General features: G+C 41.3%; 1 protein-coding gene across 2 annotated transcripts in view; it reads left to right on the top strand.

Moving 5' to 3' along the window:
• LOC116055837 (connector enhancer of kinase suppressor of ras 3-like) overlaps positions 1 to 14139 on the top strand; it is a 59424-nt gene that overhangs the window by 16411 nt on the left and 28874 nt on the right. For both annotated transcript variants that reach the window (XM_031307878.2, XM_035995028.1), the window contains exon 2: positions 5503 to 5666. In XM_031307878.2, coding sequence (XP_031163738.1) covers positions 5503 to 5666 — 164 coding nt within the window. The remainder of the gene's footprint in view (positions 1 to 5502; positions 5667 to 14139) is intronic.

The following is a 14139-nucleotide window of genomic DNA, read 5'->3' as shown; positions in this document are numbered from 1 at the left end:
TTGCATAATCTCATGTAGCCTAGTCTTCTCACTTACAGTTTTGTTGACATAAAGCCCAAAAAAGTAACTTGGCCATCATAGAGTTTGGCAAAACAAGGATAACCTTTTTAGAAGCAGGCTACCACACAGCCGACTCACAGCAACCTGTTTCACAGCCTGAATATGAAAGCGTTCTGCTTCCGGGAGAATTTCTCAGTCTCAAAGTCGGCAAATCTGCCAAATTCTGCTTTGAGTGGCAGGTAATTACAGTTTGAAAACAGTTTCCTGTCTTTTTGGTTTGGCGCACAACTAGGTGGGCCAAAATTTACTGTGAACCTAAATTGATTTGCGGGCCACATCAAAATCTGCGAGGGGCCCGGTTACATCTTTAGATGACTTGTTTTTGTTCAACCAACAAACCGAAAACCCCCAAAATGTGTAATTCAAGCTCAAGCAAATAAACACTTTAGAGAACCTGGACGAGTACATTTTCAGCGTTTTTGTTTAAAAGTTACTTTAACAATTGATCAACTATCTAACTATCCAAATAGTTACGGGTCAACTTTAGACAAGTCGACTAGACGTTTCAACCGTAGCCTCGTCGTTTAAATGTTGTACATGTTGTAAATTTAAATCTAAATAGGCAACTTGAAATAAATTAATCATGAAATGAGTTAAAGGGTTTTTCAACTTTGACCATATTTTCCTATGTTTTTGTGTCTAAGTGACTGATGGGAACAACAGTCTTTGACATTGGTCCAGTATTTAGCAAGATCGCTGCGGTGAAACAAGCTACAACGTAAGTTAATAGGGCAATAGTCCAGCTTGTATTTACCTTCACAAAAGTGCTCGTTTTGCCGCGGACAGACTCAGATTAATATTCTAAGTGTCTGACAACATTATGGAAAGGATCCCTACAGAGATAGACCTTTTAAAACCTCTTTGAGACCTTTCTGTTTAACCAGAAACGGCTCTGAAGTTGCTAGCTCTAAACCCACCAGACTCCATCTAAAAAAAGCAATACTTTTAGCGTGTATAGCGCCAACATATTTTCACATGTAAATCGCTAAACTACGTGTTTATTTCAACCAAAACTAGAGCTGTGATGGTTGGAAAAGTGGAAAGACGACCCAAAACGGCTTTTCAGTTTTATTTTGTTTCTGTCGACTTTGAATGAAGTGTATTTTACGATGCTAAAATTACTGTTTATTTACATGGAGTCTGGTGGGTTTAGCGAACGCAAGTTCTCGGATGTTTTTATGTTTAAAAAAGGATCTTACTCTTTAACAGAAAGGTCGACCTCCTTAGAAATCCTTTCCATAATGTTGTTCCATAACGCTCCCTGAGCTGAACGGTCCGTCTGCTCGTTAGAGCTGGGACGATATGCTTTTGTCCTGATTCGATTCTTTCCCACCCCTAGTGCTCGTACTGCTGTCAGCAGAATCCTGTTATGGATGGCTGTGGATGCACCTCCATTGATCCAGCGGTGAGAACTCTTTTATCTCGTCTCCCGCTGCTGCCTTTCACAGAGAGGTCAAAGGTCAAAGTTCAGGGTCGGGCGCAGAGTGGAGCCGCTGGAGCTGGCGGTGTCTCGCTCACAGTCACATGACGTCACAGGGAGTGAAGGTGGGGTCTAGGACTGCACAACATATTGTTTTTTTATCGTCCTCACAGTCTATCAATTGGCACAATATACCTACCGCCAAAGTTAGTTGAAAGAAAATCTCCTTCATAATTGATCTGTCATTCTTTTTTAGTGTTTGCCTTTTCTATTTAATTCCAGAGTTTTTGGAAGAGTTAGGTGCGCTTATTTGGCCAGGGGTTTGGTCGTCCTTCCTCAAGAAAAAGTTTACGTTTTTTTCAATACATTGTGGCTTTTTGCGTCCGTTTGTAGTCGTGTTGTCTCTTTTTAAAGTTAGTTGTCATTTGGTGTCGGTTTGTCTCTTTGTGGTAGTTTTGCGTCTTGTAGTTTTTGATCATTATCACCATATCTGTGTCTAAAACATTGGAAAAGCTCGAGCAGATAATAAATAAATAACCTTAAAAAAAGCTTAAAGGCAAATCTTGCTAGAGAAGATCTGAGAAAAGTCTTTAAGTTACATTCATGTGGCTTAGGTGCTCGGGTGCTGCACCTAAACCTTATGATGGCAGGGAAACCCCTGAACTCAATGTTCAATTTGTTCAATAAAAGAACATTAAAAAGCATTTCCTTTCATTTGTTTCAAATTCAACAACAATGTGTTGTATTTTAGCAGAATACTGAGAGCAGCAGAAGTGAGAACACTTTAATATCTGTTTATTTATCACTAAGTAATATCGTTATTGCGATATTCAACAACGTTATTGCATATTTTGCTCATATCATGCAGCCCTGGTAGGCCTGCATGATTCGGGGAAAAATATGAATCTCAATTTTTTAGCTTAGAATTGATTTTTTTTCTTACAAAGTGTAATGTTTATTGCACACGTGAACCATGACAAAACTAAACAAATTGGCAGTACCAAACGTAGATTTTTTTTTGGCACCTATAGCACATTGCGCATCACCACAAGCCTGTAAACACAGAGGCTTCAATGAATACAGAAAATAAAGAACATACTGGCCATTTAAGTCCAGAAGGCTACCAAAAATAGTGACATATAACACATTGAACTAAATATGGCCCTGATACAGGCTCTATCTGAACTCCTTGAACATGTCTTTACATAATTAAAACATGTTAATGTCAAATGCTTTCAATAAATTAACAATTAACAATAAATTTGTTTTGTTTTTTAAATAAAAAATCGAAATCATTTCAAAGTTAAATCGTGAACAGGGGTGAATCGAGATCACAATTTTATAACGATCTATCGTGCAGGCCTAAGCCCTAGTAGGGTCCAGATCTCATCTGCTAGTTCTGCAGCATTAATTTATTAAAGAACTAACTTTGCAGCTCTCGAATAAAGATGTTTAGATTGATTAGCTGTTTACATAAAAAAATATCAAGGCAACTGAGTCTTATCTGAACTCAAATGCTAAAATTTTATCTCCATTTGACTCCATATTCAGTCGTTGTTGTAAACTTTATGATGTGTTTTATACGACAGTTTCTTGACCCCCTAACAAGAGCTCTTTCAAACCGAGCGATCGACAAACGGAGACGTTAGATAAAGTTGGAGTTTTGCTGTAATATTGGGCCGAACCTTAACTTTTATAAACAATTGAGCTTATCACAGTTGTGATGAATGTGAGGGGTCAAACCGGGGGAGCTTCTGTGTGCAGGACTGTCTGACTGAGGCCAGAGTGATCCCGAGCAGAGGTGTGGTGAGGCGGCAGGATGATGTTAACTCTGATGGATCAGCAGAAAGAGTCAATAAGTCCGTGTTGACTCAGCAGCTCTGTTTGCTGTCAAACCTGAATGGATCATAACAGAGACGACTTTCACTGAAACTGCTGAAAGGAAAACTCTGTCTGGTATCGTTTACTCACGTGCATAGTACCTGTCATTAGGGGTCAGGGTTCAACGTTAAGGTTTTTGTTCACTCAAGTAAATACAAATTCTACTTGCCCAAAGTCAAGTTTTACCGGCCCGCATACAACTTCTTTTTTCTCGAGGAATAACGTCGAAAAAAAACTGTCAAACTTCGAGAAAAAAACCCCGTCAAAAAGCGTAAAAAAAACCCAAATGTAATGTAAAGAAAAACGACAAAAAAAAAAAAAAAACAGCATTCAAATCACCATGACGATGACACCCGAACGGGCAAGTGGGTTGTTATATTTCGGGCCATCGTGCAACCCTTTACTGTTGAACCTTGGGGGTGTAACGATACATCGATCTGGATCGATATATCGATAAAATCCTCAACGATCCGATATCATCGATGCAAAGTGGAAATATGGATACATATCGTCATCTTTAAGATGCGTCTTTATTGTGAAATTCCCACTTTATATTTATTTATTTTATTTTGTTATTTATTTTTTAATTTATTTTTTAAAGAGTAGTTTGTTTTTTTATTTAAATGTCTGGAAGAGCTCAGTAGTGATATTGACCAATCATATTTAAGTTGCTTTTTGTAAATAATTATTTTGAATGTAACTGATTGCGTGAAACAGGCTTCTGTATCGTCTCGTATCGGTCGCAGGCCCCTGAGTTGAATCGTATCTAAATCATATCGTGGCAGACTTTGCGATATCAGTAAATATCGTATCATTGTCCAAAGAATCGATATAGTATTGTATCGTGATAGAACGTGTAATTTACAACCCTACTTGTCATCTTCTATCTCCCTGGCTGTGCCCTGTAAATAGCTTTTTTAATGCCGTTAATAAAACCCAAACAACTTAAAGAAAGCACAGGAATGCTTTATGGAAGTATTTCCTGTTTCCTTGGTGTCCCCTGTCAGAGGGTTGCGTTTATAACTCTCTCTAATCTAAAATAAATAAAAATAAAAAAGTCTAATCTCTCTCTCACGTGTATAGTACTTGTCATCTTCTTCCTCCTTGTGCCCTAAAGATGTTTTCTAATGCCTGTTTATTCTTTTCTGCAGTATTGTGTAGGTTTTTTATTAAAGTGCCCTTTAAATCCCTGAGTCTCTGACATTTCTTTCATCATCTTAAGCCCGAGACACACCAAGCCGATAATCGGCCGTTGGACAGTCTGGCGAGGTCGGTGACTCGAGTGTTCGGTGTGTTCCGTGCCGTCGTCCGTCCGAGGGGCCGTCGGCCTTCATTTTGGCCGATTTGACATGTTGAATCGGAAGGCGGGCACTGCCGGCAGTCGGACTGAAACGACCCATCTGATTGGTAGAGTGCTAACCCGGAGAGTAGAGTAGCTAATGGGGATCCTAATAAAATCAAAAATCAAAACCCGGAAACGAGGAGCGGGATGAGCGTGACTAGAGTCTCTCAAAATCTGACGAAAATCTTTTAAACTGACCTTTGTCGATCTGAAATGAAGACAGATTCAGCGACTGCAAGGCCTATATTGTTATAACTATTTTAGTACAATATGAGATCATATTCTGAACAAGCCGCCATGACAGTCTGGCTGTAAATTTCCAGAGAAACCAGACCCACGTGACGCGTTCGTCCAATCAGCTACCGGTTTTCATTTTTGGGCGACAATACAGATTAGCGGCGCCTGCTGTTATGGAGACGTATTACGTCTCGTCACTTTGGTGTGTTCTGAGGAACTTTTTGACCAACTCGGGGAGACTGATCAGTCCGACTGCCTTTTCTGCCGACGGTCGGCCGTCTGGTGATCTTTAGATATGAAACATGAACCTTTCCCAGTTAAAAAAAAAAAGCTTGCTGATTCCCGTTACTGACTACGGGAATAGCCATGGCGTAGGTTAGGTAATACATCATCTTCTCCTTGCTTCACTTGGAAGTAGATGGTAGTTTCTGAGTCACTTTATTCTAATGCCTATTTAATTCTGTCAAAAAAAACCTAAACAACTGTTATGAAAGCACAGGAATGCTTAAGTCTTCCCCTGGTGTCCTCTCTCAGTGTGTTATGTCTCCGTCTCTCCCCTCAGGGCTGGACGACAGCCTGCAGCCGTACATCCCGTCCTTCCAGCAGCAGCAGGTGGACGGGGAGAAGCTGCTCAGGATGTCCCACCAGGAGCTGCTGTCTCTGGGCATGGCGCGGGTCGGACACCAGGAGCTGGTGCTGGAGGCCGTGGATCTGCTCTGTGCTCTGGTCAGTCACACACTTCATCGTCGTCAGGGTTCTTTCCTCAGGATGAGTATAATCTATATCCACGACCTTTTACTTCCGGGATTTGCTCCGTTACCGCCGGAAATTGTGCCGTGTGCCTTTTCGGCCAGATGTCCGTTACCTTCCCCTTTCTTTGTGTTGGCGTTCTAAACTCTGGTCTCAGCTAGCTAGACTATCTGTCCAATCTGAGTTTTCTGTTGAATGGCTAAAACTACTTTTGAACGTACACGTTATGTGTATATGTATATTTTGCTGCAGCACCGTGGCTCTGTGCGGTGCTTAGCTTCGCCCAAGAGGATTGTGATTGGTTTAAGAAATGCCAGTAAACCAGAGCACGTTTTCCTCCCATCATGGAATACTCTGTGGACTTGCCAGACCTTCCTCTTCCACAGCGCTGTGGAGGAGGAAGGTCTGGCAATGCGAGACTAATGTCTAATGTTGCTCAGTGAGTGAGCTGTAGGCCACAACTCTTTTAGGACTGTATTTGTTGACTTTTTGGCCAACTTGCACTTTGTAATGTAAAGCTGAATTAGCTATTAGCAGTTCCTGTTTGGGCTGTAACCACAGAGACAGACAACTATTATCAGATTACTTTTGATACTGAGGAAATTCCCAAACATGAGGATTATGAGCTGGGCCACACAGAATCTGCGGAGGCAGAATTCCGCAGAACTTTCCGCAGATTTAAAACAAATTTAAAAAAATTAAAATAAAAACCCAGAATGTTAACACATTCAGTCCAATTCTGCAGATTTTCATTTTGCATCACCACTGAAAACTGAAAAAAACAAATCGGCAGATTCTGTTTGGTTCTGATCATGAGTCATAAGGAGCGTCTTTTTTTTCTATGAATCTAACAGTATGTGTATACCTCTGAATCTGAGAAGTGAGCCCAATAATAATCATGCTTAACTCTATGTTCTCTGCAACAGCGGCCACAGATCCACAGTGCTTAAAGCTTTAGTGCATTAGTTTTTGATATTAATAAACGTCCGTTACATTCAAGCCATCGCCAAATGAGTTGCTACAAAGCTAATTGAGACTATCAGCTCCACAAAACTCTCTCTGTATTTCTCAGTATGACTATGTTCACAAGATTGTGGCGTCCGGCGACTTTCCCGCGCAGAAACTCGAGTGACGATAATGGCCTCTTCTGAAGAGTCCATGTTTTTTTAATCCTCCGTGTCCTCCTTGGCTACTAGCAACTGCTTGGAGGAGGGGTGGGGGTGGGGTTGGGCATGCAACAGCGGCCACAGCTCCACAGTGATAAAAACTCCTGTGGTTGTTGGTCTTTGTTTGAATCTGCAGTCAGAGGCTGCTTGTGTCTGACTCACTCCTGACAGACTCTCTCTGTAATGCCGTCACTGATGAGTTAATATGTTTGACGTACTTGTTTCCATTCCTTGCTCTTTGTTCAGCGTTGCTGTAATCTACTGGTTTCTCATTGGCGTTCTACCTCTATGGGCTGGGCTCACCTGACGAGCATGGTTTCGCTAACAGTCAACAACCACCGACAAACGGCCAAAGAAACTTAGAGTTCTGTTGACGACGTGCTGAGATGTAGAAAGTTATTTTAAGTCCTGTACCAAACCCAAACATCTGTGTTCTGTTACACCCCAAATAAATATTCGAAGCAGCTTCACACACTGGTGACCTCAAGTTGCAGCGAGTTATCTCAGTTGTTTAGACTTCAAAAGCCACGAGAAATGCTGTAACATCAGTAACCTGCAGTCGGCATGGTCACATTATACCTAGAGGAACATAAAGGGGCGTTGTGGACAGAGCAGAGTACATGCATACAAATCACAAGCAACATAACAATGGTTTTCATGGGAAATCAGAGGGCTCTTTGTCTGAGGCTACTTAAAGGTGCTCTAAGCGATGTCACGCGTTTTTTTAGGCTGCATTTTTTTGTCACATACAGCAAACCTCTCCTCATTATCCGCGAGCTGCCTGTCCCCTGAACACACTGTAAAACAACTGGGCTGTGTAAACTGTAGACAGCCCAGGCTCCACAAACGGCAACAACAACAAATTGTGCCAACCTGCACCACCAAACTTAACAAATAGTGTTCCAGCGTTCTAGCCAATAACCAACAAGAAGGATTTGGGGGTGGGTGGGGGGTTAGTGCACGGAAGCACGGAAGGGAGGGGACGGGATGAGGAGGAGGGAGGGGCGAGCTAGTCTCGTTTTGTTTGAAAATACTTCAAACGTCAACAAGAAGTGCCGTCACCCAACATGGCTTAGAGCACCGTTAACCCTCTGAGGTCTAAGGACAGTTTTAGATATCTTCTTGAACTCTCCTTTTAAGTGTATTTCCATATAACCAGATCCCCATGTGTTTCATATCAAAATGTTCAGAACAAACTCAGCTTTCTGTGTATTTTAGTGATGCACAAAATAGTTCCAGAGCAATGTGTAAAGAGATAGTTTGGCTCTAAAGCGGAAATATTTCTCAAATCTCTTGTGAAAACAAACCTACGCTGAACTGTTTCGGTGCTTGAAATGAGTTTACAAAAGTCTTGGGTTCCCAAAAGTAGTGTAATATATGAATAAAATAGTAAATAAATATCTAAAATGAAATTTCGTAATGTCGCTTTTTGAGTAGGAGTGTTGACAACCCTCAGAGGGTTAACAAAAACCAAACTAATTAAAATCCATACAGCATAGTATCGCGATATTTTCCACAGCAATACTGTATCCATACAAGGACCCCAAGTATCAGCCTTTTTTATATAAATTGCACATGACAATTAAACTTTTGGGTACCAGAATAATAAAATCAGTTGCTTTTTTCAGTCCTACTAGTTGGTGCAGTTGAGTTTTTTGAAGTGAGATGAACAAACAGAGAAATTGATCTTTGTAGATCAAACAGATTTAAAAGAAAAAGTTTTCTCTGGCGACATAATTTGAACATGGAAAAAAAGTGTAAAAAAAAGTTATAAATTGCAGTATTTCGCAGAAATCACAATATGTTTAAAATCGTGATGATATTGCGTGGTGGGGCCTCCCAAAGTACCTGAAAGAGCACCCCTATCTTTCTTAGAAGAAGCTCCTTGTCTGTCCACGTGTAACGGAGCTCTCCTGCTGACAGCAGAGCAACAACATATTTTCTGTGTGAATGTGTTGAATCTGAGCGTCCGGCCCATGAAGGAGCTCCATGTCCAGGGGTGTCGGACTGGGGGGGGGAGGGGACTGAGTACCCAGGGCCCTCATGTGAGGAGGTTCCCAAAAAGATGCTAGAATGAATAGCTGTGGATGTGGGGAGGGGCCCATAGAAAATGCCTTTCTGCAGGGCCCAGAATGTTATGCTACGCCCCTGTCCATGTCTATCACATCTGATAGCAGTGGTTTATACCAGTCCTGCCTCTCATGCCAGAGAATGTGCTGATGTAAATAAAATGCACTCTGTTCAATCTTTGTCTGATCTGGCAACATGCCCACACTGCTGGTTTTAATACTTCCACACTGTAAAAGAAAAAGAAACGTGGCAAAGGTTTCTGCAGAGAACTGATTTTGTTTCTTTGTTCTAAACAAATTGTACAAAGTAAAAAAAAAAGGTTTGGAAACCAAATGATGTTTCCAAACTGTGTTTTAAGACGGGAAAAAACTGTACAATCCTAAAATCCCTCAAACCAACTAGATTGCCTGAAATCACTGTGAAGTCTGTGACAGATTCTCTTTAAACATGAGAAGAAATTAGAACATGAATTACCACATTTTAGACTGACACAAGTACACTTTGGCAGTCTGCTGTGAAATTACTATATTTTCACAAAATGACTAAAGTTGAGAAATGAGGAATGCCTTCAGAATGCCTTCCCTTTTTTTAAATGTTCATTTTAAGATGCAGTATTTGACCTCAGCTGAAGAAAGCCAAACATTTCAGAGTTCTTGTTAACGGATAAAGTGTTGGCCTGCAGACACAGCCCCTCAGTCATCTGTTTATGAGCTCTGACTGTCTGTGTCACAGTGAAAAGGAGGATTTACAGTCAGTGCCGAGGTTTAATGGTGCAACTGAACTGAATGGGATCCAGCCGCCTTTTTAAATGGAGCCTGACAGTCTGCTGTCACCGCTGACAAAATAAAAAGGACCACAGAGACGGTTATCACACATACTTCTACTGTTTACAGTGTTACAGAAGCTTTGGGAAATCAGTTATTCTTACATCCATCAATATCAACTTTACTCCAGTCCAGGGTAGTTAAAGGCAGATTATCTGACAGATAATCTTTGTGTCTAGAAAAGTTTATTTTTTTAAACTCCTAAAGGAATCTGGACTAGCCTGACAAGCCAGACCCACATCGACATGTTGGGTCTGGGACCTCACCATTGGCAGGGCTCAATCTGAGGGGTGGGATAAACGGTTGTCTTTCAAATTCCCTCTGTACGCAATAGGATAGCGCCACAACCAACCAGAGCAACGCTAGTTGATAGATTCAACTTTTGCCGTATCCGGTCGGCAAAACTCCGAACACATCTTCCTTTTTTAAGAATGACTTCAGTGCCGTTCTTTGTTCTTTTCTCAAAGAAAAGCTTAACTCCAAAGCTGATTCCAATGGCCGCTGTTCGCCAGCAGCAGCAGCCATCTTCTTTGTTTTCAAGTAGCAGGGAATTCACCGTCGCAACTCTGCCGTCATTATGTTAAGCCCGCCCACCGACTCTATACGTGATGTGATTGGCCCGGCTAGAGTTTGTTTTTTCCAGCTCGCAAGCCAACGGAGAGTTGCTAGATGACCCTGGCTGCAAATTACATTTGCTGTCGTTAGGATGCGTCTAGATTAAAAGGGTTAAATCTGGACATGAGCAGATGCAGACTGCTACACTGTAAACCTTTTTAATGTGAATTTACAGCCAAAATCTCACAGTATCGTACTGTTTTTAATGTTATACAGGATCATACTGTAAATGGCAATGCATTCTGGGAGAAAATAATAATATTACAGCACTACTTGCGAATGTTACAAATTACAGGTATTTACTGTTAATACCATTGCATCTTGGGAAAATAAAGGAAAAGGCGGGAATCAACTGCGGCCAGTATATTACTGTACTTTCAGTCAAATAATACGGTACGAAACTGTGTCTATTTACAGTAAAATACAGTGTTTACTCAATAAACAGTAGTTTACTGGCAAAGCTGCTGCCAGTTTATTACTGTAAACAGTGAAGGGAATTAGGATCCTTAAATACCTAAAACTGTTTTGGAAATGTGGAATAGTCACTTCAACATTTGAAGGATTTTTTTTTTTTTTCCTGAAAGTTGTCATTTAATCAGTACTGTAAGTGAAAAATGTGCTAATGGGGCGAGATAAGTTTGTGTCTGATATGACTCAGCTTGTTAGGAAATTAAACAGTGACATTATCTTGAAGTAAAGCAGATCGACTCAAGCTGACGGTCCTCTGGTTCTTACTGTGTGTGTGTGTGTGTGTGTGTGTGTGTGTGTGTGTGTGTGTGCTGTGTGTGTGTGTGTCTTTCTGTGTCTGTGTGCTGTGTGTGTAGCCAGTTCTGTAGTTCAGTTTAGGTCAGTGGTTCCCAGCTGATCCAGTAAGTAGGTAAGTAAGTAAAGCTCTATTCGTACAGGACTAGTATTGCCAGGGGACCTCATGTGATTTAGAAATGATCCCCCAGCGTCTGTGTTTCGTTTACATTCACACGGGAGGAGTGAAGTCTGTACTTTACTCAGATTTACAGTGGCACTCATAAGTTTATGAACCCATGCTAAAGTTGACTAAAAAGAGGAATAAAAAAATCATCTTTTGGAAATTGATCTTAATGCCTTAATTAAAAAAAATGAGGAAAAATCCAACCTTTAAGGACACCAATTTTCTTAGTGAATGAATAATGTATCGTAAATAAATAAATGTTCTTCCTTAAAATACAGGGGGCATAAGTAAGTACACCCCTATGTTAAATTCCCATAGAGGCAGACAGACTTTGATTAAAACCATGCCAATCTCTAGGTATGGTGAAGGGTATGTGATGATGTGGGGCTAGTTTAATTCCAAAGGCCAAGGGAACTTTATCAGGATGCATAGTATCCTGGATATGCAACATTATGGGTGCCTGGGTGGCTCACCTGGTGGGACGCGCGCCCATATATAGAGGTTCACTTCTCAACGCAGCGGCCATGGGTTCGGCCCTGACCTGCGGCCCTTTGCTGCATGTCGTTCCCCTTCTCTACGATCAAATATAGTAGGTAATTCACGGTGGAATTTTATACTTGAGAAATTACAGACATGGCATATTCGCACCGGAGTAAGATCACAGGCTAATGGCTAATTACTAATGGTCCCCAGGTAAAGCTAGTCCTGTGCAAATAGGGCTGATCTCAGTCACGTGTATTTATAAAGCGCTTTACACAGACATACTGTATGTCATAAAGTGCTTTACAGGGGGCAAATGCAAGAACACAATCAGTAAGACACAATAATATTTTATAAGTGCAGACAAGGTGCACCTGTCTAAACAGGTATGTCTTTATCTGATTTTTAAAAGAATCCACAGGAACAACAGACATTCAATAATTACTAAATAGCCTACAGGTTAAAGGCCATGAAAACAATGACCAATGTCCTACCTAAACACAACAAATTCTCCCAAAATGACCAGTTTTGGTAATCTATTTCACATTTCTGTATTAGCGTTTTCAAATCAACTGTCTCATATTTAGGGAGTACTTATCAGTTTCTCCTTCTGTTCATACACATGCTCTCCTTCCTTCCTTCTTTGTTATATTCTTTCCTCTTTTAGAAACACCAGTTTACCATCATGTCCAACCCAGGCCCCCAGGAATTACACACCGGGCTTTGAAGCAAATTGAATATAGCGGCCAAACGGTATAATTGCAACTCTCGGCCCGTCACTTGATGGCCCCAAAAATACTTTTTCCCGTAGACTTAAATAGCGAAAGAGACGTCTGGAAATCAGTGGATACATTTTTTTTAGCGTCACGACCCCCACGAAATGACTAATTTCACGATTAGAATTTGAACCATTGGGTCCGATAACATTCGCAGTGTTTTCCCTAGGTTTGTGGAAGACTTGGGTGCACTTATTTTGCGGGGGGTTAGGGGTCCTCCCTCAAGAAAATGTTATGTTTTTTCAATTAAAAAAAAATAAGCAATTGCACGTCATGTTGGACCATTATTATCAACATATCTGTGTCTAAAATGTTGGAAAAGCTAGAGCAGATAAATAAATAACACTCAAAAAGCTTAAAGACAAAACTTGCTAAAGAAGTCCACTGGGGCCTGACTACGATCATCAGATCTGAGAAAAGTCAGTCAGTTAGTTTTGATGCTCACATTCATTTTACATTCAATCAGCTTAGGTGGTGCCAAATACGGCTTGGGTGCTGCCCCTAAGCCTTATAATGGTAGGGAAAACACTGCATTAGGAAAGTCTAGAAGAGCCAAACGATTAAATCATTTAATCCTCATTCAAGTTAGCGGAGCACTAAACCAGAAGTAGCCGACTCGGCCGGCGGAGGTCTCTATTGCGCCTGCTCTATGGGCCGCACAGTGCGGAAGCAGCGCAGATTAGAGCTGTAATCGGGCCTTAAAAGTTAGGTTTTAGATCTTCAGCTCTAGCGCAGATCATCCAGGTCATTTCTGGCTCCATGAAGGCTTCATGCGGCAATTAGCATCTCTCATAGGAATGAACGGGGCTTCACATTGAACGCTGTATCCAGTTCTAATTATGTGTGTAATTATTACATGTATGGTCCAACGCCGATTGTTGAGGGTTGTAAAAGAGACTTGGCTGACAATCGTTGACTCAAGATCGAAAGTTGGAGTTGAAAAACCTGAACTTTACTCATCTGTGACAAAATATCCTAAGCTCAAGGTTAATTTGCTAGCTTTTTCCAAGGCTTTGGCTCTCCCTCAGCGAATGGAAGTCCTTATCAGACCCAAGTACAGAACATGGACATGACATCAGACCGGACAGAGTCACAGATAGATCTTTCATCAGCAGCAGCAGCTCGAGTGATTCAGGGAGAGTTTTCCTGTCTGACTCAATAGAAGGTCAAGGGACGTTTCTATTTTTTTCTTTTTGCAGCACAGAGCCGAGTTCACTGTTCTCTGGTGTGGAGCAGGAAACAGATGTGACCCCTCCCACCTGTCAGAAAGACCCCCCACCCTTCCCCTGACACACACACACACACACACACACACACACACACACACCCTTTCAAACACAGTAGAGGAAGATCCGTTGCAGTTTTGTTCCAGGAGCAGTTTCCGCTGCCTGTCAGATGATCAGTTTCCCACCTGAGACGTTTTCAAACACCACGGCTTTATTCTAGGAGTTAAAAGAACGCAGTCATGCTGTGTGGAGCTTAGTTAACAGTAAAGCTCTGAATGTGGCGCAGGTATCTGACGGCCCTTGCGTTGTATAAGTGCTACAGAAGATAAATAAATCTCCTTGTTACCGTTACGAGCTAAGCTAA

The sequence above is a fragment of the Sander lucioperca genome, chromosome 19 (genome assembly GCF_008315115.2).
Source record: "Sander lucioperca isolate FBNREF2018 chromosome 19, SLUC_FBN_1.2, whole genome shotgun sequence".
Taxonomy (NCBI): Eukaryota; Metazoa; Chordata; class Actinopteri; order Perciformes; family Percidae; genus Sander; species Sander lucioperca.
The sequence above is the reverse complement of the archived record's forward strand: the minus strand, read 5'-3'. Positions and strand labels throughout refer to the sequence as shown.